The following is a 21,107-nucleotide window of genomic DNA, read 5'->3' as shown; positions in this document are numbered from 1 at the left end:
TCATTCTAGAAGCGTTTTTTCGGAATTGCAAAAAACGTTGTATGGAACTCGTTGCAAAACATGATTTTTTCATCCCTCGGCGTATTTATCCAACTCGGTGAACCTCGTTGGATAAATGTACGACTCGAGCTGAAAAAAATCTTCTTTTTGCAACTTGTTGCATAAACTACTATTAAAGCATCTTAAATTCCAAATATTTAAGACATTTTGAAACTAAATAAAATACAAAAACCTGTTTAGTTATCTAAATAAATGGCTTGCATTTATTTTTTCTCATGGATCATTAATTTTTTTATGAAAAATAATTTTTATTCGTACAATTTGTCCAAATGTTTCCAAGAAAATATAGCCAACGAGAATCATATTTTTTCAAATTCCACCAATTTTTAACAATTCAAATCTTTTTAGATAAATTATCATGATTGAGTTAAGAAAAATGAGATTTGCCATGTTTTTTATTTAATTCAGAAATTTCCAGCAACAACTGAACTAACTGAAAACAATTTAAAAAAATGATTTGTTTAAGAGAAAAAATTCAAATAAGCGTCGGAGGTCGTGGTGGCTGTTACGACCGCTTACGCAGCCGATCAATTGTGGTCAAGTTCCACAATAGTGTTGGAAATAAGAGACTGCGGTTTCGCTACTTTTTGCTCAGTAAGTTTAGCATCAACACTTTCCGAGCTCCTAATCCTTATTCCTTACCCGGTGAATATCGGTGATGGGAGCGGCCGGCAATGGGTGGCTTTCAAGGTGCTGCCTGTCCTGTTCGGGTAGAATTTGCTTTAATTCCCTTTATTCATACTCTAAGCAACCTGGGCTTTACAATCATCACATAAACATGACGAAGTCCAGTCTGCAGTCCATCTCCATGCGAATGCGAAAGCGAGGTCGTGGTGGCTGTTACGACGTATTACAAATTATGCATTTAGGTTGATAAATTCATGATTAAAGATTTAGGGAAAGGGGGGGAAATACTTTCACAGAACTTACCTTTTTTTGTTAAAGAGATAGATTTTTTGAATCAAGTTTTATTTTGAAAGGATTTCGGATAAAGATAGAACCGCCAAGTCACTTCACCTGTTTTCAACAACTATGTTCATGAGTTTATTCCACCTTCTTTTAATATTACTATGTCATTTACTGTCTCTATATTATAGATAGCTTCAGCATAAATTCATTCATAGTATTTTTTTAATTTCTTTTATGTATGGTAGCGTATTTATTTTTATTTTCTTTCCTTCTTTTCTGTAGATTAGCATATAGTTTGCGTGTGTGTGTTTGTTTGTGTAAATTTCATCGATTTTTGTTTGCTTTTTATTTTGTGTCTACTAGTAGTAAATCATCGATTTGACTCTCCTCTCCGCGCTCAAACATTAAATTTATTACTTTTGTTTATTATTTTATTATTGGCTGCGCGCAACAAGCACTATTACAATGTGATTTCGCCGATTTTGCTTGCCTTGGAAAACATTTAAATCATTTCTGTTTTGTGATGGATGAACTGCGGCTTGTCAAGTGTTCATTTCTGTGTTTGATTGAATGATGCGTGTGCTTTTATTTCAGTGTGTGTAACGGAAACACGATCAGGTGGTGGTGGTGGTGAGGACATCTTTAACGATACTTTTATTATGGCCTGTGGGTTACAGCGATTTAACACTTTTTTACTCAGCGGATTTAATTTTTGCAGTAAGATGTTTCGTTATTTTGTACAGTTTTTATTCGGCTTGGTCATGCAAATGGTTGAAGAATACTCGTTTTCATTATTTCGATAATGCTCGTTTTTTTATTATTTTCTTGAGAAAAGAAATCAAAACTGGAAGCAACGCTGAATGCTACCACAATGGAATGGATCAAAGAGACTATGAAATAAAATAAAACTTTTAACGAGCAAAAAAGAGTGAACAAGTCAAATATGTACAGAACGAAGAAATCGCCAAGCTGAGACAGAGATTCAAAAGGTTCGCAGCAACACGGAAAAGCAAGCATGGTTCGAGTTTGGTAGATTTTTTATTTCTCTCTTCAAATAAAAATGATTTACCGCGCAAACAAGTTTCACTAGAATAGCCTAACTTTCTAAATTTAACGCTCGTGCTCGCGATGGTCTATAGATTTTTCTTTTTATATATTTATATTAGATGATTTATTTTTATTTTGTAATATAATCATAATAACGAGAATAAGGAGTTTTGTTTTATTTTTCGTTCCAAAAGATACTTGATAACTTTTTGCAGTTTTGTTTTGTCCAATATTTGCTTTGTTTTGTCTGTATTATGTTACTTAAACTTTTCCACGATTATTTGCCTTTACATTGAATGAAAATCTTTGTGTTGTTTTCTTATTTTTCCCGCATTAACAATATGCGCATGTGTGTGTCGGTTTCTCTCTGTAACAAAAGAAGTTGGCCTCACTTGTCATCTTCCGGTCTTTCGATTATTGCGCTCGCACAAGTGTCGTTGCTCCTCCTTCTTGTTTTCTACCTTACAAACGAGAAACTACCACGAATACATCGAACAGAGTTGATCTTCTCCTTTTGCTATGAGTGTTGTGTGTGTGTATGAAGTATTTCCGAGTGTTTACTATTTTTTGTCTCCTTAACACCGAGTCTCGTACAGCCCGCTGCGACCGATGTACCGCACCCATTTGATCACGTCGTGGTCCGAGTAGTTGAGCTTAGGCTCGAACACCTTCAGGTAGCGCACCTGGTAAGCGGGATAAAAAATAGAGATGATTTTGCATCAAAATTAACTTTGAAGTGATCTAAGAAATATTCAAAAAAGTGAGCCAATTTTTGAAACATTTTAATATAAAAAAATGATCAACTGTTCTAGAGCTTTTTTGACACGAGTCTACAAACATAGGAAACCCCATTTTTTCACCGTAATCTTAAACAAAAATCTCCCCAAACAATAAGAAAACATCACTTTTTTTAAATTTTACTAAAATTCGTAAAAAAAAAGTTAACGAATTTCGGTAGAAGATAAGAGCAGTTCTCCGAGATTTTGATCATTCGATTTTTTTGTATTTTTTAATCCGGCTGAAACTTTTTTGGTGCTTTCGGTATGCCCAAAGAAGACATTATGCATCATTAGTTTGTCCATATAATTTTCCATACAAATTTGGCAGCTGTCCATACAAAAATGATATATGGAAATTATAAAAATTGTGTCTTATGAAGGAATTTTTTGATTGATTTGGTGTCTTCTGTAATGTAGGTATGGGTATGGATAAGGACTACACTGAAAAAAATAAATGATACACGGTAAAAAAAATTACGGTGATTTTTAATTTAACTTTTTGTCACTAAAACTTGATTTGCAAAAAAAAACACTATTTTTATTTTTTTTCATTTGCGTATGTTTTAGGGGACATTAAATGCCAACTTTTCAGAAATTTGCAATCAAAAAGTACTTAAGTGAAATTTTGATAAAGTGCACCGTTTTCAAGTTATAGCCTTTTTTAGGTAACTTTTTTGAAAATAGTCTCAGTTTTTCATTTTTTAAATTAGTGCACATGTTTGCACACTTTTAGAAAAAATATTTTTGAAAAGCTGAGAAAATTCTCTATATTTTGCTTCTTCGGACTTTGTTGATACGACCTTTAGTTGCTGAGATATTGCAATGCAAAGGTTTGAAAACAGGAAAATTGATGTTTTCTAAGTCCCACCCAAACAACCCACCATTTTCTAATGTCGATATCGCAGCAACTAATGGTCCGATTTTCAATGTTAAAATAAGAAACATTCGTGATATATCCGATCTTTTCGAAAACAATATTTTCAAAATGGCGTAATATTGAATGTTTGGCAAAGCCCATACAAGTCTTCATACAGTTTTGAAAGCTAACCATACAAAAGTATTATTTAAATATTCAAAAGTCTGCATCTGCCGTCTGTCTGGATCAATTTTTATAACGCTTTGATGTCTTCGGCAAAGCTGTATGTTTGGGGCCATCCATAAACCACGTGGCTTATGGACGGTCCCGTCAGGTTTTTTCAGAATTACACTCTAACGAAATACTCGTTTTTTAAATTATCTTTTATTACTAAAAATTAATTCATAAAATCCGTATTTTCAGAGTTTTGAAAAAAAATATTCTGGCGTCCAAAAAAGGTATATTTTGGTAAGTTATAAATTGTACAACACAGCGGGTTTTTTAAAGTCAAATTCACAAATATGCAATTCTAATTTTGAGAAAACATCAACATTTTTTGGCTTTTTGAAAATCGTACCAAAAAGTGTCATCTCTGAAAAAAGTATTTTTTTTTCTTTTCAAAAAGCTTAGAAAGAAACTTCGAAGATTGGTCTCTTCGTTCCTGAAATACAGTCACTCAAATATATAAAAAAAAACAAGAATTCTAGATTACTTTTTCAAAACGCCATGTAGATAGGACCCTTCTAATAAATGAAAGCGAGAATTGAAGTTGATACTCAATCACCCAAACTGATATCTCTGAAACTAATGGTCCGACGTTCAATCTCAGAAATTGAATCATTCGTAAAGTTGTCTGATCTTTTCAAAAATATTACGCACTTTTGAAATGTTTTTCTTGATCTGAAAATGTTCAAGATAATTTTTAAGCCCTTTCAAAAGGTTACTCTAGATTCTTGAAAAATTTTAAATTAAAAAAAAATATTATTATTTAAAAGAGTAAAAAAAATACAATAGACTATTTTTTTCGCAAAATTACAACATTAAGAGGCTGTATCTCTACCAGCAGTCAGATCTTCAATGGAGAAAAAAGAAAATTGTACGGAGCAGATTTCGAAAACTAAAATTGAAAATTCTTATAACTCAAAAATGGTGCACTAAATAAAAAATGAGTAAAGTAATTTTCGATTGCTAATTTGATTTTGCATCTAGAAATGATTTTTGAAAATTCAGTTTGACAATGTTAGAAAGAATGCGTAACGTGATTTTCGAATGATCCCACATTGTTTACATCTACAAAGTAGGTGGCTGTTCAAACACAAGCATGACTTTTTTCTTACTGGTAAATGAGCTGTTTTGTGGTAATTGTTTTATTTTTTCTCATTTGACATTTTTGCTGGAAAATTTGCGTTACATAATAAAAGAATGCTCCCTTTCCATAACTATTACTTATGAGCTATAATTTTGCCAAATACACCTATCGATCAGAGAATCCCTTCTCAAGATACACATTTTCGGACATTTCAAAAGCTTATTTTGTATGACCAGCTCGCAAAATTGTATAAAGACTTGTATGAAAAAAACTTCGTTAGACATAGAGTATGTATGGACAATGTTTCATCCAACTACATGTAAGAAAAACAAATTTCTAACACATGAATACTTTTCTTCATTACAAAAAATAAATAAATAAAATACCCTAAAATAACGTTTCATAAAACTTGAGACATTTCGAAAAAGCATTTTGAATGTTTTGAATAAATTAAGTTTCTTCTTGTTAAAAATACTTATTTTGTCATAACATTTAAATGTTTGAAATTGAAATGCAACTTATAACACTTAGGTGTTTGCATTTAAAAATGCTTCTTCAATTTTCTGTTAATGTTTTTTTTTTTTTTCAAGAAACTGCTTCGAGTTGTAATTTGTTTAAACTTTTTTGAACCACTTAAGTTTCCTTGTTTTCTGAAAACAATAACCAGCGTTTAAATTTTTATTTTTGAGAAATTTCAGTCAAATGAGAATCGTAAATCCAGTTTCACAAAAATGAACCATTCTGCCAGTAAGTAACCCGAGCAGAAGGAATAATGTCTAAATAACAAAATGCATTATTGTTTTGCCTTCCTCACCTCAATGAGGAAAGGCTATAAAATCACTCGAAAAATGAACTTCTTTATTCGACCTCGTAGACCCACCTTCACGAATACCTATCGACTCAGAATCAAATTCTGAACAAATGTCTTTGCGTGTGTCTGGATGTGAGTCCGTGCACCATTAAATATGCACACGATTTTCTTCGGACTGGCTGAACCGATTTGGACCGTTTCAGTCTCATTAAATCCGTCTTGGGGTCCCACAAGACCCTAGTTAATATTATGAAGTTTAGAAAAGTACTTCAAAAGTTATGCTTAAAAAACCAGTTTAGCTAAACTTCGAAAGATTGTAAAAGGGTGGTTTTTGTAAGAAATCCCGTCTTGCTATACATTTTTAGAAAGGTATTTAAAAGACCTTTCCAATGCCAAAAAATCCAAATGATTGAAGATCTGACAATCTTATCAAACATTATGAGCACTTATGTTGCATCTATAATAGTAGTTTATGCAACAAGTTGCAAAAAGACGATTTTTTCAGCACGAGTTGTACATTTATCCAACGAGGTTTACCGAGTTGGATAAATACGACGAGTGCTGAAAAAATCAAGTTTTGCAACAAGTTGCTTACAACATTTTTTGCAATTCCGAAAAACGCTTCTTTAATGGAATTTTATGTCAAATATTCATGTGTTTAGTAAATTCATCGGTCAAAACCAAAAAATATTGAAAAATGTTACTTTTCGATACTAGTGTTGAAAAGTTCAACTTTTCAGCACCCATTTCAGTGCTGAAAAGTAGAACTTTTCAGCACTGTTATTGTAAGGTATTAATTTTCCATTCTGTTATTTTTGGTAGGGAAAAGTAGGCCGTTTCGTTTCTCCAGAAGGACAGGAAAAGTTGACAGTTTCACAGTGGAATTGCAAAAAAAAAATTGGGGCCGGATCTCAAATATATTGATAAAAAAAGCTGTCCGGATCTATCATGCGACCCATCGTAGGATAGGTAAACAAAAGACCTTTCCAACAAGCCCAAAAGATTGAAGATCTGACCACTCTATCCAAAGTTATAAGTACTTTAGTGTCTTTAATACTTTTTTTTTAGGCCGGATCTCAGATATTTTGGTAAAAATAACTGTTATTTATACACTTTTTTGAGGCTGTGTAGTGTATTCACTTTATAAATGCGAAGAAGGCACCAACAACCTAAAGGTGGATTAATTTACGTTTTTTTATTGAAATGGCTGGATAAGCTGTTAACAGAGAAAGCGGTAAAAAATAATATTCATTAATTTGTTTTTGCATTACATTTTTTTTTGTGGATCTGTTATTCTAACAACTAATCAGACCATCCCAAAAACAAAAATTGGTATAGAATTTGCATTTAATTCAAGCAATTTTAATGTTTTGTAATTGACATGCCGCTCACGATATCCGCACGTTTCCGACGGACGCCTGCCAAAAAGTGTCTCTTCACACTTCGTCCCTGATTGTGAGTACTTCCGTACTTCGCCGTAATATACCATGATTTCAGCGATTTGCAAGTTGGACATGCCCGGTGGGAGATCGTGGACAGAACGTCAACGGTGTCGTCAAAGACTTCAAAATTACGTTTCACATCTATGCGCTTTCACGGCATCAACCAGTGACTAGTGAACCTACCTTGAACCCGGACGGCGCGAACGGCACCTCAAAGTTCATCGAGATCGGTGGCCGCGTCCACTTCTTCTTGGTGTCCGTCTCGAGCAGTTCAATTTCCGCCGACAGTTGCGTTTCCTTCATGCCAGCCATGCGCTTAATTCTGTAAAGTTAAATCATTAGATATTTGTTTGATATTGTTCGATCGCAGCATCTGGCGCAACTCACTTCCACACGATCGCATTCTCCGACGCCTTGTACTTGGCCTTGCCCTTCAGACAGATGAGCTGCACGCCGGACGTGTTGAGCGGCGTCGGAATCTTGACCTCGATCTTCTGGCCGAGCAGCGACGGCTTAAAGTTCGACTTGAGCACCACCTTGACCTCCATCTTGGTGCGGCCAACCTCGCGCACCAGCGGTATCACCCGGAACGGCAACGAGATGTCCTTGGTCGTGCGGTAGCGCATCAGCTCGAACTCACCGTCCGGCGGGATGAAGCTGATCGAGTGTTCCGTCTCGAACTTGCTCAGCTTGACGCACTGGTGGAACTGGCAGTCGTCGATCACCACCACCGGTTTGCCCGACCGGGACGCTTCGTTGTCGGCGTTGCCGGAGATGCCGCTGCGGCCCTTGGCCTCCATCACGATCTTGTCGTTGATGCCGAACTTGCACTCGGGCATTCCTGCGGGTTGCGGAAGTCTTGTGAATAAGCTTCTTACAATTCGTGAAAGTACCAACCTGACAGGTACGACTTCATGACGACCTTGCCGGCCACGTGCGCCGAAAGGACCTGGCCCTGCGGACTCATCAGCAGGTTCACGTATTCCAGCACGTCCAGGAACAGCTCGTTCCGGCGGTATTTGATGCCCTCGCGACGCCATCCGATCTGGCCCGTCACCTGCGACGTGATCTGGGCCTGCTCCTCCTTGGTGGCCGTCTTGATGCCCTGCTGCGTGATGAACGTCTTCAGGACGCCGGTATCCGAGTTTTGCGGATAGCCAAAGTCCAGAATTTCTGCGAGAATTGCACACTTTTGAATCAACTCAACCCCACCAAGAAGCAGTCACAGAACTCACCATCGAGCAGCTCGTAGATCAGGACGAAGTTGTTTTTGATGTTCTCCTCGGAGATCTTGCCAAAGTAGGACTGCATCACGTCGATGATCTTCAGCAGGAACTCGAACACCATCGCGGCGTTCACATTTTGCTTGGTGACCGCGGCCAACCAGATGTTTGCTCTCTGCAAGTGGAAACAAAACACGGTCAACACAAAATCTCCCTAGCTAGAGAGGAGTTGAACCCACCTTGATGTGGAAGAAGCTGGTGCGGGCGATGTTGGTGACGGGCGAGCGGACCTGCTGCCGGGCGTGGATCACGTTCACCCGGAACGCGTCCACCGCGTTCCGGCCGATGTCGTCGCGGTACACGCGCGAGATCAGCACCTCGCCCTTGTGGTTGTACACGAACAACCCGCCGATCATCTTGCCGTCCTTCCTTCCTTCTGCTTTCCTTTAATTTGCTCTTGAAATGATGATGATGGTAGGTTCTACAGCGCTCGTTGCGGGGGAATTATTTCTCTCCTTATCAGCTTTCTCTTGAAGTGAAGAACGTGGAGGGGAAACAGACACAGGGACTGATTTAATAAAAACGCCCACTGCTTTTGGTGCTTTTGTGTACCGTGAATTGATGCTATTTTGGATTTAAACAAAACGACAAAAAAAATTTTTTTAGTACTGAAATATGTTTTCTTTAAACTGGTAGGCGATCTTAATCTATTTTTACACATGAGCTTCTATCATGCCCGAGATTGGAACTGATGACCTTCTGATTGTGAGTCCAAATGCTGACCGACTAACTAAGCAGGTTTATACTTTTCCAATGAGACGACTGCTACACCTGAAATTGACCTAACGACCTAACCTAACGGCCGGTTTTCACCTTTTAAATTGCTTCTTCCGTAATTGTTCCGGTGTTGTTTGAGTACAATTTGATAACCTAACATTAAATAAAACTAAATTGGACACAATTTGGGTCGTGTCGTCCTTCTAGTTGTCAGCACGTCTTGTCTCGTCTCGGGGTTGTTCCAAGCAGCGTAGTCCGAGTTCATTGTCTACCAGTTCTACTCTTCCTTTAGCTCAGTGTTTCTCAACCTTTTGCGATCCATTCCCCCCTTGACTGGTTTGCAAGAACTTCATTCCCCCCCCCCCCCCCTTCCTTATTTTTAATTTACTGTTATCAGTACACAAATATAATTAATTTTTTTTTAGGTTTGCAAAAAGATTACAATTTGCATAACAAATTAAAGTGTAAATTACGCAATAAATTATAGTAGCTATTTGAAAACGTTTTATTTTAATTTTAAAATAACTTACATACAACGCAGGTCGATTTTGATTGATTGCTTGTTTATTTGATCAATTTTGTTGAACAAGAAAAGCCACTATTCTAGGCTTTTTTTTCGTTTAAATTACAATAAATAAATACAATTGTAAAATTTGTACAAATATTAAATAAAATTAATAATTATCTGCGGCAGAAGACAGATTAATCTAAAAAATGTGAAGAATTGAAACAATCTTAAATAATATTTGAAAAACTTTTTTTCAATTTTTTTTTTTTTTTTTTGGGAGGGTGGTCCAGCCGCACATCGTTGATGTTGAAACCTCTAAACTGGGCCCTCGTCCTGTCACGTCCGTCAGTAGTCTTGTCGTACATTACAACTAGAATCAGATCTGCCAATGAATTAGTACACTTCGACCAAATAAACACTGACGCTGTATGGATCTGACTCTAGAATAAATGTACAGTTGTGTGTTATTTATAAGTCCAACTTATTCAATTATTCATTTAAGTCCAAATATTCATTTGCTAACTACTTTGGATTGAAAATATAAATTTTAATCTAAAATCCTCTAAACTTAATGTTCAAAACTAAACGTTCCTTTAACTGTTGTAATACTACTTCTATCAAAAAAACAATAAAAATTGTGAACTGATATACAAATAGGATAGAAATCGCCATTTGAAAAAGAAATGACCATTTACGTCAAAAGATCCGTAGTTCCTCGATTCGCAACAACGGTCGATACAACCATAATCCGAAAACCGTTAGTTCAACAGATCAACGAATTTTGTCCGATATCATTACATTATTGATTGATCGAGACTCTATGAACAATTTGACATAAACGAATGCCTAGTATTCTACATCAATCAAAGTTTAATGACAGCATTACTCTGACTTAACAATTGCAACTAAATTTATCATCAAATAGATTTGGAAAGCATACAGATTTATTTTAAATGCTAATGCTAAGCAACAAATCAATTGTACTATCCTGAAGTCCCACCTAAATCCCACATTGTGATAGTGAAAAAGTCACAGAAGCAGCGGTGTCTTGTGCAATTGTGATATTTTCACTATCGGAGAACTACCTAGTTCACGAAGACAGCTTATCGGTCAACGCTTAAGCCCTGGGGCTGCGACAAAGCGAGTTCTCGTAGCATGAAGTGGTGTCCATAGTGCTTATAAAAAAGAATGTATACCCAAATTTTAACTAATGCACTAGGATCAAATCATGCCCCTTGACTTTACAAGGCCCAGGGTATTTGAAAAACTTTTTTTCAATTTCTAATTATTTTTCAAAAAATTGTTCTTCAAAATCTGCTTGTGTCCAGAAAAATACAAATGCCTGAGAAATATAAAAAAAAAATTCAATTGTTTCTAGAAATGTCAAAATTCACAAAAATTTAAACATTAATTATTATTTTTTGGGAAAAAAAAACAAATGGTGTTATTACTAATCAAAGAAATGATTTAAGGCATTGAATTTCTATTGAACCCTCATTCCCCCCCTAGAATGGCCAAATTCCCCCCCGGGGGGGAATTCCTCACCGGTTGAGAAACACTGCTTTAGCTTGTGGTTAGGGGGACCTCCAGGCATGACGGTGGGTTGGTTCCAGAAAGGTAAGCAGCCCCTCTTAAAAGTTGCTTCCGATGTAGTTCGCTTCAGGTCAGCAGGCAGCATGTTCCAGTTTATCGCACCCCTAACGAACTTGTCAGGCTAACGTGTTGTTTCGTGGAGGAATCAGTTTTGCTGACCACGGTCTCAGAAGGGTGCTAGTTTCTGGTAAAGGAGTGGTGGAGAGCGCGTTGTGATCAGCTTCCAGATGAAGAGGCAGGCATCTTGTCTTTAACATCAATCCCTTCCCTACTAACCCCGAGTAGGCCGCGGGTAATCGGCTCCCCTCCCACTAACATTTACACACAAGATCCTCTGTAATTATTAAGTCAAATGTAATTACAAAAGCCGACTCGGTCCTAACCAGGTCCCAGTAACGAAAAGGACCTAATAAAAATAATTTTATGAGAAAAAAAAAAATGAAGAGGCAGGCATTTACTTTCCCATACGACGGAAGGCGTGCTCAGAAAAATCTTGTCTTAATCTTTTTTTCCAATTAATGCCATTCTAAGTTATTGAAAGTCTTAGATAAATTATCGAAATATTTATCGCTCTGAACAATACTTATGCTGCTATCATGAATTCGCGCCTTATTATTAAAAAAAAACTTTTGAAAATTTCTTTTTTGATACAAAATAAACGTTTAACAATGTATGAACAATCTATCCATTGAAGATGATGTTTTTTTCTTTGAAAATTTTCTATTTACCTGCTTTTTATGTTCCCTGTGTTTTTTTTAAATTATTTTAAATGTAAGAGCTGCAGCAAAAAAAATAATTATAGTTTGATCAGCGTTCAGTGTAACGTAGAAGTGAAATTAACATGAAAATTTTATACAAGTAAGTGACGCTTAGAAAAAGTAATCTTTTGGTTTAGGATTTATTTCATTTTTATTTTTTGAATTCAGAGACAATATTGTTGATCCAAATGTATTTACAGTCCAGACTCGATTATCCGGAGTTTCGATTATCCGAAGGTTTGTATGGTACTTCGGATAATCGAATCACATCCAAAAAGTTTTTTTTTCGTGTTATTAAATTTTCTTATTAACATCAAATTTGAGTTCAGCGACCGCATTTTAGTCAAATTTTAATATTTCTAGAGTTTTTTTAAGGACCTATAAACTATTGTCTTACATATGTTTAGAGGACCTATTCAAAAAAAAACTCTAGATTTGATTGTCTTTTAAATTGAAAAATACATTTATCAATATGTAATCACCGCCATTTTGTCCGCCATCTTAAAATAAAAAATTCTAAATCATTTTAGAGTAGTTTATGGGTCATAACTTAAGCTTGACCATCAAAAATATAACAGTGAAAAAAAACGTGATTCGATTATCCGAAGTGGATTTTTTCAAAGGCCTTCGGATAATTGAGTCTGGACTGAATACAAGTTTGGTGTGCCAAAAACATTTTTGCTTTCCAAAATGCTTTAAGGTACCAATTTCCGAAAATTCCGTCATTTTTTTTAAATTACAAACCTGCTTGATAAAACTAAGCTGAAATTATTAAAATTCTTAAAATTCTTGAAATACTTGAAATTTATAAAGTTCCTAAAATTCTTGTTTTTCTTTAAATTCTTATAATTTTTAAAATTTGTAAAATTCTTCAAATATTTTAAATTCTTGAAAATCTTAAATTATGAAATTCTTGAAATTCTTAATAAAAAATTTAAATTCAATCTTTAAAATTCAAATTTAAATCTCTGATAATTTAAAAAAAATTAAAACTTTAAAAATTCCAAAATTTTTAAAAAATCCAAACAAAATTAAAAAATTTTAATTCTAGCAATTTTAAAAATCCTGAAAATTCAAAAAAATCAAAAATTAAAAAAAAATAAAAAATTCAAAAAACTCTAAAAATTCTAAAAATTCTAAAAATTCAAAAAATTCAAAAAATTCAAAAAATTCTAGAAATTCTAAAAATTCTAAAAATTCTAAAAAATTTAAAAATTCTAGACATCTTAAAAATTCTAAAAATTCAAAAATAAATTAAAAATTCTAAAAATTCTATGAATTCTAAAAATTCGAAAAATTCGAAAAATCAAAAAAATCAGAAAATTTAAAAATACATCAAAAAATGCTAAAAATTCAAAAAAAAATCTAAAAATTCTAAAAATTCAAAAAAAATTAAAAAATTTCGAAAATTTAAAAAAAATTTAAAATTTGGAAAATTCAAAAAAAAATTTTAAAAAATTTAAAAATTCTACAAATAATATTTTTTTTTTAAATTTGCAAAAATTAAAAAAAAAATCTATTTTTTTTTTATTTTTTACCAATTTAAAAATTCCGTAAAATTAAAAAAATCTTAAAAATTTGAAATTAAAAAAATAATTCTTGATTTTTTTAATTCTTGACATTTTTAAAATTCTAGAAATTCCTAAAATTTAAAAATTCTAAAATGCAAAGATTTTTTTCTAAAATTTTAAAATTTTTAAACTCTTATATTCTAAAATTCTAAGATTCTTAAATTTTAAAATTTTCAAATTCTGTTCTAAAATTCTTTTTCAATTCAATTAGTGTTTTGCCTTCAGCAGCTTTCGGAACTTTCCGCTCAGTGCACGCACACAACCACTGCACTGCCGTTCTACGCATAATTGTCCCATGTTCAAAAAAGTGCAACTGAGAAAAACGCGATTGAAATTTTTCGACCGATTTCTGTGTTTCTACGCATAATTGTCCCGTGGGTTCATATACGCCCTATGTGTCCCTAATCGCCCCAGTTAGCAGTTTATCACCCTTATTTGCGATTCTCTTGCTATACAACAGGTAAACAAGACATAATGCTTAGTAAAACTAATGATTCCGAGCAAGAAAATACTTGGTGGGACAATTATGCGTAGAAGTGTAACGATGGGACAAACAGACTTGGTGTTGTTTTAAATGAGTTTCCGAACAAAGTACCAGATTTTATGTGTTTTTCTTAAAGTACACATCAAACTAAACTTAAAAGGGGGTAGGCGTGGCTGAATGGTTACGCTGTTCGCTTTGTAAGCGGAAGGTTCTGGGTTCGATTCCCATCTGCTCCTATCGAGAAATTATGGAAAGAAGGAATTCTGAACACTTGAATATGAACGAAAAATTCATTAGCTCGCGGCGGGGTTCGATCCCCCGTCCTTTGGGTCAGCAAACAAAAATGCTAACCACCAGACCATCGAGGCTTAGTTGACCAGAAGGATTAAGAATGCTATAAGAATCCAAGAAACTTGATTGGAATCTGTGTACCTAAGAACAGGAAATGCAATATTGAATGCAAGTTGAATTCAAGGACACTTACTGGTTGCATAATTGTTAGGCGAATATTGAACTTTCAACACGACCAGAATTCACCACAAAAAGCTTGGTGAACCAAATTGGAAAGCTTCCAAAATGAATCCAAGAACATACGAAGAATTAAGAACTATAAATAGATTTGACCGGCCGCATCACTTACCACGGTGAATCCTGGCTTCACACCCATCTTACTAACACCCTCAAACCTCACGTGATACTTTGTCGAAGACGCAGCTGATTTAGCGGTCTTCATCACTCAAGTATCGGACTAAAATTCCTATCCACTTCCCCCGTGTCTTACCACTGGTCGTGGCCGGCGCTGTGATTGGCTAGCATGATAGGGACATTTGAAAGTTGCGAAGTGGTGATGATTGGTTCCTACTCTTCATCTGTGGTCCACGGAGCAATTCTTGGAGGTCCTGGTCAATAACAGAGTAGCAACTACGGGTAGACACCAATGCTATGCTATGCTAAGTACACATCAAACTAAACTTAAAAATGTCATAAAGTCAAAATCGTCCAAAACTGACATGGGACAATTATGCGTAGAACGGCAGTGCAGTGCTTTCAAATGGTTCATTAAATTTATTATAGATGGCAGCACTCAGATGTATCCAGATTTTTAAGCGAAGATGGCGTTCGAATGGTGAACGCCCGAAATGTCAAAATCACGAAGTGGTACCAACATTACGAAACAAGTGTGACACGGCATGACAGCCATACTTTTTTTCTAATGTTGGTGCTATTGCGCGATTTTGACATTTCGGACGTTCACCATTCGAACGCCATCTTCGCTTAAAAATCTGGATAGTGTCTTTACTAATGGTACGTTCGTTTGATGGCTAGTTCCACACTGAGTGCCCCACTCAGAGCTGTCAAAGTGTTTCTTTGAAGAAACTCGCGCTAGTTCCGCACGAGTTTCGCCGCCATCTTAGAACTGAAACTCTAGTGCCGCACTCGATATTTTTTCAGTTTCATGCGAGTTCCACGCACACTGACAAATGACGTTTGATTGAACCAAAACTGGCACCGACGAGCCGACACCAGCTCTTCAAACGAACGTACCATAAGTAAACGTTAGCCAAAGCTTTCGTACTGTGTGGTTGCAAGGCTTTTAGGAGGAAGGCAGCAACCACCTTCTGGTGGATTAAGTAACGTTTTTATTAAAATTTAGCAGTTCTGTTCCAGGATGCTACATTTGCAATTCAGAGATTTGGAGAACCTTTCAACTGAGATCAATTATTAGTCTTTGCCGCGAGAATACATATTTTTACGTTTAGATTTTGCTAGCTGAGTGCTCTTTTAGGGAAAAAAAGAGAAATAACCTAACTCTAAATCGTTGATTCAAAAATTCTAAACTTTTGAAAAAGCATAAAACTGATATTTTTAGGCAAAAATTTGGAAAAATTGTGGACCAACTAATTTATGTAATTTCTGTCACTACTAGTAAAACAATATGTACGTAATTTGAGATCAAAATTATCAGTTGTGTAAATTTTATGAGACTTCTCTATTAGGGTGGCCCGTCTTACCCCTACTCCCCTACCATAACGATTCATCATTTTTAATGAGGTTTTGATGACCCCTTATCAAGCATTTTCGTATGACCCAATCTCACCCAAAAAAAAAAAAAAAAAACAAAGTAATCCACATTAACGACCCCCGGGTCTTTTGTGGTCTCTGTTGCAAGTTTCTCCTCATTTCTAAGCATTCGAAGGTTATGTGTGGTGAGTCACCCAAAACCTCTTTAATGCAAATGGACCGACGTTTTACTTCCCCATTCGATAGAAGGCCAGGAGGATTAGGCGGGAATCGAACACGCGCCCCATAGCAACTTAGGGATCGGCAGCCGAAGCCGCTAACCACCGCGCCACGAGGCCCTCACTCACCAGACCTAATTTTTTATACTCTTTGATCTGAAAATTCGTCAAAACCAAATTTTTCATCCAATTTCCTATCTTTTAAAAGAATTGTAAAATTTTAGGAAATTGTACAATTGGAAGTTTGCTTTGTTTTATGTGACTTTGTCAATGTTTTAAGAATGTGTTATTTTAGGGGTCAACTTTGGATATGTTTTCAATCCAAAAGCAAAAATAAGAATTCAGTATTTTTTTGTAATATCCAAAATTATGCTTTACGTGTTTGATATCATTCTATAGTAAAAAAAAATGAAAAACAAGCAAAAATTGTAAAAGTGAGCGTAAAAACATATAGTAGAATAGAATAAGTCGAATAAGTCGCTCAGACACAAATATTAACGAAACATGGAAAAAAAAAAAAAAAAGAGAAGTTAAGTTTTCCGTAGAACAAAAGTTGCTCAAAATGAGCTACTTAATACGAGAAAAAAAATCCAGTTTAATACTTTGATGTCTTTTTGTCCTCAAATTATATTGTATTGATTTCAAAATTTAAAGCCGTCCATGCAATTGAAAATAATTTTCTTGAACGATTTCAAATAAAATTTAATAATAAAAAAAATCACTGCTCGTAAAACACAAAGTTACATCAACTATCGGTAGCTTGTACTTTTCAATTGAGTATAATTTGCTTCTGGATGTGAACTGTTGGCACTGATAAGGGAGGGTGAAATTACTGAAGAAAGGAGATGATGCATTTCTCGGAAAGAGTATTAACAACTTCCGGTGCTTGCATTCATTCGATTCTTCCAAAAGAAATCCTATTACACGGATGATTCGTGCCAAAAACAAACGCAAAATCGGAAATCGATATGTAGTTGGCTTTCAATCTTCCCGTTTTTCTGCGAACCAACGCAACCCTACGCGGGTCATGACTTAACAAAACCGAGCTGCTTTTCAACAAAAAAGCACTGTAATTTACAGCCAAATTGGCCACTGTAAAAGGTCATCCTCCCGCAACTGGGAGGAACCCCCGACCTGTCAACGTCAAAAGCCCACAAGAAGGGAGGAGAAGGCGGTGGTGACACTGGTCGTGGCCTGCTGCTGCCTCTTCTGCTGGCGAAAAAAAAATGTCTTCCAGCTCGACGGTCTACACCGCAAAGCGCTTCACGACAATCCGCAGTTTCCGTCCCAACTGCGGCTCGCCCCGGGCCGGAACACACACTCACCGGATGCGGCCGAACGTCGCGGATCTTTTGCACCACTTTTTCGCGGCCGCTACTTCATTTTCGCGACGATTTTTACCGAAAACAGCGGCGCCCGAAACTTTCTTCTTTTCTCCAAAAAGTGACACAATCGGATTTTCTGCTGGCTGGCGAGTGATGATGATGAATGTGGGGCGTGAGACGTGAGAAAGAAAGTGAATAGGGCGTGAGAAGTGAGACGGGGTGACGTTTCGATGATTTGAAACGTCAGAGCGAGGGGGGATTGGAAATAGCTCAGAATCATTTACACTCAAACCCCGATGGTTGGTCACTTTTTCGTTTGACACTTTTTAGTTTTTTTTAACGAAATCAAACTAAATAGTGACGAACATAAACGAACTGTCACTTTTTACACAGGACTTACACATACTATAAAACCAAACGTGCGCTGTGTAAAAAGGACGTCAATCTAAAAAGTAACCCCGTTTGTTTGACAATAATTGGTGTCAAACCAACGGGGTTTCAGTGTAATCGTAAATTTAAAAAAATAAAAAAAAACTAAAAAATTCCTAAATTAAAAAAAAAAATTAAAACGATAAATCTAAAAGTTCATGAGTTGAAAAGTACAAATTAAAATTCATAAATTTAAAATTAATAAATAAATAAATTAAAAAAAAAACCTAAATTAAAAAAAATATAAATTTAAATATTCATAAATTCCAAAAACTCATAAATTTAAACATTCATAGATTTAAAAAAAAAAACAAAAAATTAAAAAGAATCAATCAAAACAAATTAAAATTCATTCATTTAAAATTTCATAGATTTCATTATTCATACACATTTAGATTTGTTTTACCAAAATCTCCAAAAACAACCTATTTCATCGGTGAACATTAATATAACCCTAGATTTAGCCATCTTGTTTGTAATTTGTGCAGGTCTATTTGATCAAACTTAGCACGTATGTTAACAAAAAATAAAAATATATAAATATTGAAATAACAAGCCATAGTTTCAACATTTGCATTGAAAAAGTGTTTTAAAATTCATTTTACACTAGTTCAGATGCAAAAAATGTAAGATTTGACGAAAACAAAAATTTTAGCGAAAAAAACATTTTGCGATAGCAAACATCTACAATTGGGTCCTAAAATGAAGCTTAGATTGCTGATATTATTGTTTACAGCGATAAAGCTTATTTTTCTGAGTACAATGACGCTTTGTACGACCACAAAGAGTTTAAAATGGATTTTTAAATCAATTTTGAAAAATTAACCTCGCGGTCCTTCTTGACAGAAAAGCTCCTACACTCAACCCCCGGTGGTTGGTCACTTTTTCGTTTGACACTTTTTAGTTTGTACCCCGTTGGTTTGACAAAGTCAAACTAAAAAGTGACGAACCAATTTCCAAAACAATCCGTTTGACCACCGGAAACATGATACGTTTGGCCACCGTAACGTGGTCCAACGGGCAGCTCCGCGAACTTACGTTGAAAAAATCCCACCGATGACCAGAAATTTCTCCACGTGCTTCAGCTCAAGCTGGATTTGTTTATAAACAAGTCGCAAATCAAAACATAAACACAGATAGGGTTGCAAGCATGGAAGAAAAAGTTGCGAATAGGGTAACCAGTTTGTCAAACTAAAACGAAACCCCGTTGGTTTGACAACAATTGGTGTCAAACCATCGGGGTTTGAGTGTACTTGACAGTTCGTTCCAAGGGGACCATAGTTGATCCATCGAAAAAATGTTGTCTTGCCAATATTTTTTTGCGTTAAAATGAAAAAAAGTGATCAGAAATGGTTGTTAATCGTGTTTTTTACCGTTGTACTTAAAAATTTACATAGGGCTTTAGTACCCAATTGGGTCCTAAAATCAAGCATGAATTCGGGATATTACTGTTCACAACGATAAATCTTATTTTTCTGAGCACAATGACCCTTTGTACGACCGTAAAGGATTTAAAATAGATTTTTAATAAAATTTTGCAACATTAACATTGCGGCCCTTCTTGACAGAAAGTTACTACTTGATAGTTCTTACCAAGGGGGCTGTTGTCTTGTCAATATGTTTTTGCATTGAAATGAAAAAAAAAGTTACCAGAAATGATTTTTAATCGTGTTTTTTACCGTTGTACATAAAATTTTCAAAAATCAAAAGGTTTTTAAATCAACCCATACATGCTAAAAATGATTCTAAACGCAGGGGAATGCATTTTATATTGATTTTAGCTGATTGTCAATTTCCATTGAAATCTTGAAGTTTTTTGAAAAAAAAAATATATTTTTTTGCCCCCCCCGGGCAAACTTGGAAGGGGGGAGACAAAAACTTTATGTAACATTTGTACCAGCCTTAGAAAAAAAATAAAAAAATAATAATTAGAAATTCAAATATCTTGATTTTTTTTAAGTTTAAAATTAATTAATCAAAAACTCAAATTTCAAAAATAAAAAAAAATCTAGAATTGATATGAATTTCGATTGCGATACTTTAACAATTTATTTTGTAACGTTCATAATGGGAAGCAAACGGGCCTGATCCGACAAATTTGGGATTGATGAACTTAAATTTACCTCAAAAGTTACGATTAAAAAAGATAATGATTCGATCAAAATTCTTTTATCCGAAGTCTCTATGAAAACTTCGGATAATTACATTTTGTATAATAGAATTTTCAGAAAATCGTGGTTTCGGATAATTTAAGGAAATGATGAAACGCGAGGAGATTGTTTAGGTGAACACCAAAAACACGATCAAAAATTAAATTGGACGAATAAGGCTCTTAATTGCTCAATTTAAATGTTTGTGTACAGAACGCCAAAACATTCAATAATTTTCCGTCGTCAAAAGAAATTTGCAGCCCAAAATTAAATGAAATACAATATTTTTGTTTAAAATTGTCTTTGCCAGATGTGTGGGCACCTCTGTCCAAAACCAAGATTGTTTATTTTTTAATCCAGGTCTTTTAAATCTAGGTATTTTTGATGTTTGACAGTCACCCACCCAGTCACGACGTTCTAGCAGTATTCTAGCAGAGTTCTCAAAGAACTGAGCATTCTAGCAGAAATATTCCATCGTTCTAGCAGGATTCTTATAGGATCAGCTCTGCTAGAATATTTCTTGCGTTTTTTTTAATAGGTCCTATAAAAATACGAAAAACAACAGTCCTCAAATTCCCTCTAAAAAAACAGGATTTCGTGACTGGGCACAAGAGCTTTTTTTCAACAATGTTTTGTTTCTACCACTACCAAATCAATTGTTCTATTTTCTTGCAAAAAAGTTTGAAGCTTTTAGTTTATTTTAAACTTTTAAATTTGATTTGATTTCTTTAATTTAAATTATTCTGCCGATTCTGCACACTTCCCAACACCCCTCATTGTTTGTTCAACTGGCAGCACGGCGCGGCCGCAACATCTGTCACTTTTCCTCCTCTTTC

The 21,107-nt window shown here is 35.1% G+C and overlaps 1 protein-coding gene across 2 annotated transcripts in view; it reads right to left on the bottom strand.

Moving 5' to 3' along the window:
* Positions 1–1,072: 1,072 nt before the first annotated feature.
* The window catches only part of LOC120423653 (AP-2 complex subunit mu), a 24,567-nt gene continuing 4,532 nt past the window's right edge, over positions 1,073–21,107 (bottom strand). Inside the window, exons 1-7 of one of the 2 annotated variants that reach the window (XM_039587535.2) lie at positions 17,693–17,842; positions 8,676–8,965; positions 8,449–8,611; positions 8,111–8,386; positions 7,601–8,054; positions 7,397–7,535; positions 1,073–2,699 (exon numbers count right to left, since the gene is read on the bottom strand). In XM_039587535.2, coding sequence (XP_039443469.1) covers positions 2,592–2,699; positions 7,397–7,535; positions 7,601–8,054; positions 8,111–8,386; positions 8,449–8,611; positions 8,676–8,852 — 1,317 coding nt within the window. In that variant the 5' untranslated portion in view covers positions 8,853–8,965; positions 17,693–17,842 and the 3' untranslated portion in view covers positions 1,073–2,591. Of the gene's footprint in view, positions 2,700–7,396; positions 7,536–7,600; positions 8,055–8,110; positions 8,387–8,448; positions 8,612–8,675; positions 8,966–17,692; positions 17,843–21,107 lie in introns of those variants that run through there. The other variant, XM_052710087.1, reaches the window with a different exon arrangement.

The sequence above is a fragment of the Culex pipiens genome, chromosome 3, assembly GCF_016801865.2.
Source record: "Culex pipiens pallens isolate TS chromosome 3, TS_CPP_V2, whole genome shotgun sequence".
Lineage (NCBI taxonomy): Eukaryota > Metazoa > Arthropoda > Insecta > Diptera > Culicidae > Culex > Culex pipiens.
The sequence above is the reverse complement of the archived record's forward strand: the minus strand, read 5'-3'. Positions and strand labels throughout refer to the sequence as shown.